We start from the raw sequence: 1,085 nt of genomic DNA, 5'->3' as shown, positions 1-1,085 counted from the left end.
ATTAAAAGCTGTTTCGGAAAGGTGGTGGGCCTTTAAAAAAAAAAAAAAGAAAAAAAAAATTTTTATTCATTTTATTTATCTCTATTTTAAACAGACCATATAGGTCACTTCCTTGAAATGGACCGATTAAATAAAAAATATATTTAAACATAATATTTCTATAACAAACAGGAAACAATAAATCATTCATTCATAGAAAGACTTTCTTTCATATTCTAATTGTGGAATGTTCTTAAGAAAATGGGATATCAAAATAAATCGAAATTTTCATAAACCTCGGATTCGAGAATCATTTTCACACTCTACATGCGTAGGTCTACACGTGAACGGTTTTTAGCAGCTGTAGCGGCATGAAATGGGTGCTCTTTATAATAGATACGGTTAATAACCACCATTTTCTCTTAGAGTTGTCTCCCTTCAGTAGTTACAAAACAACCGGCACGATGGCTGCACGTTCCACACTTCAGTATCGGTTATTTATGAAGATTTGTGATCAATGGCCGTTGAATCCAACGAGAAAATCCAGGGATATAGCACGGTTTATTCGAAGGAAAGGCATGTATAATTTCAGGGATTCAAACTCCTCACAGTTGGATTCCGAGGTCTGCCGCAATGAACTTGACAGTCTGCAAAGACTCGTTGACAATGTTCACCGCGATCAGTGGCGACCGAGACCTCGTACGGAAGGATGTTCGGGTCATCACCTGGAAACTATCAACCAAGTGTTGTCTGATGAGTCGGCTGAACTGTCAAAATTGGGAGATAAAGGTGTAATAAGCAGAAACCTTGAGGCAATGAAAGCATTTATGAAACGGAAGAGCTGACTTCGGGATTCCACGAAGACGTCGTAAAGTGTATGTACTTAACGTGAAGAACATCAGTCTAGCGACTTTTTTTTTATAGAAATAAGTGTTTAAGTGTCAACATCGGAATGGAGTGATGATGTATAGCCACACGCATGTGATATGACAGATATGTTCAATATAATTGTGGACTAAGGGAGGTAACTGCGATAGTGATGTGAAGAGAACTTGTATAACGTTATGCATTATCATTGATATTATTTGTGTTATTTCAAACGCTAG

The 1,085-nt window shown here is 37.1% G+C and overlaps 1 protein-coding gene across 1 annotated transcript; it reads left to right on the top strand.

Annotated features, from left to right (window-relative positions):
- Positions 1-443: 443 nt before the first annotated feature.
- LOC138319704 (ubiquinol-cytochrome c reductase complex assembly factor 2-like) lies at positions 444-824 on the top strand. The gene has a single exon (XM_069262848.1). It carries the CDS (start codon positions 444-446, stop codon positions 822-824), a length of 381 nt encoding a protein of 126 aa, XP_069118949.1.
- The last annotated feature ends 261 nt before the right edge of the window (positions 825-1,085 follow it).

Source organism: Argopecten irradians, chromosome 3 (genome assembly GCF_041381155.1).
Source record: "Argopecten irradians isolate NY chromosome 3, Ai_NY, whole genome shotgun sequence".
Classification (NCBI taxonomy): Eukaryota; Metazoa; Mollusca; class Bivalvia; order Pectinida; family Pectinidae; genus Argopecten; species Argopecten irradians.
This window is presented reverse-complemented; position numbering and strand designations above follow the sequence as displayed.

What these genes read in the sequence shown, in the direction of transcription:
- LOC138319704 (XM_069262848.1), top strand. Translation starts at nt 444, where the DNA reads ATGGCTGCACGTTCCACACTTCAGTATCGGTTATTTATGAAGATTTGT.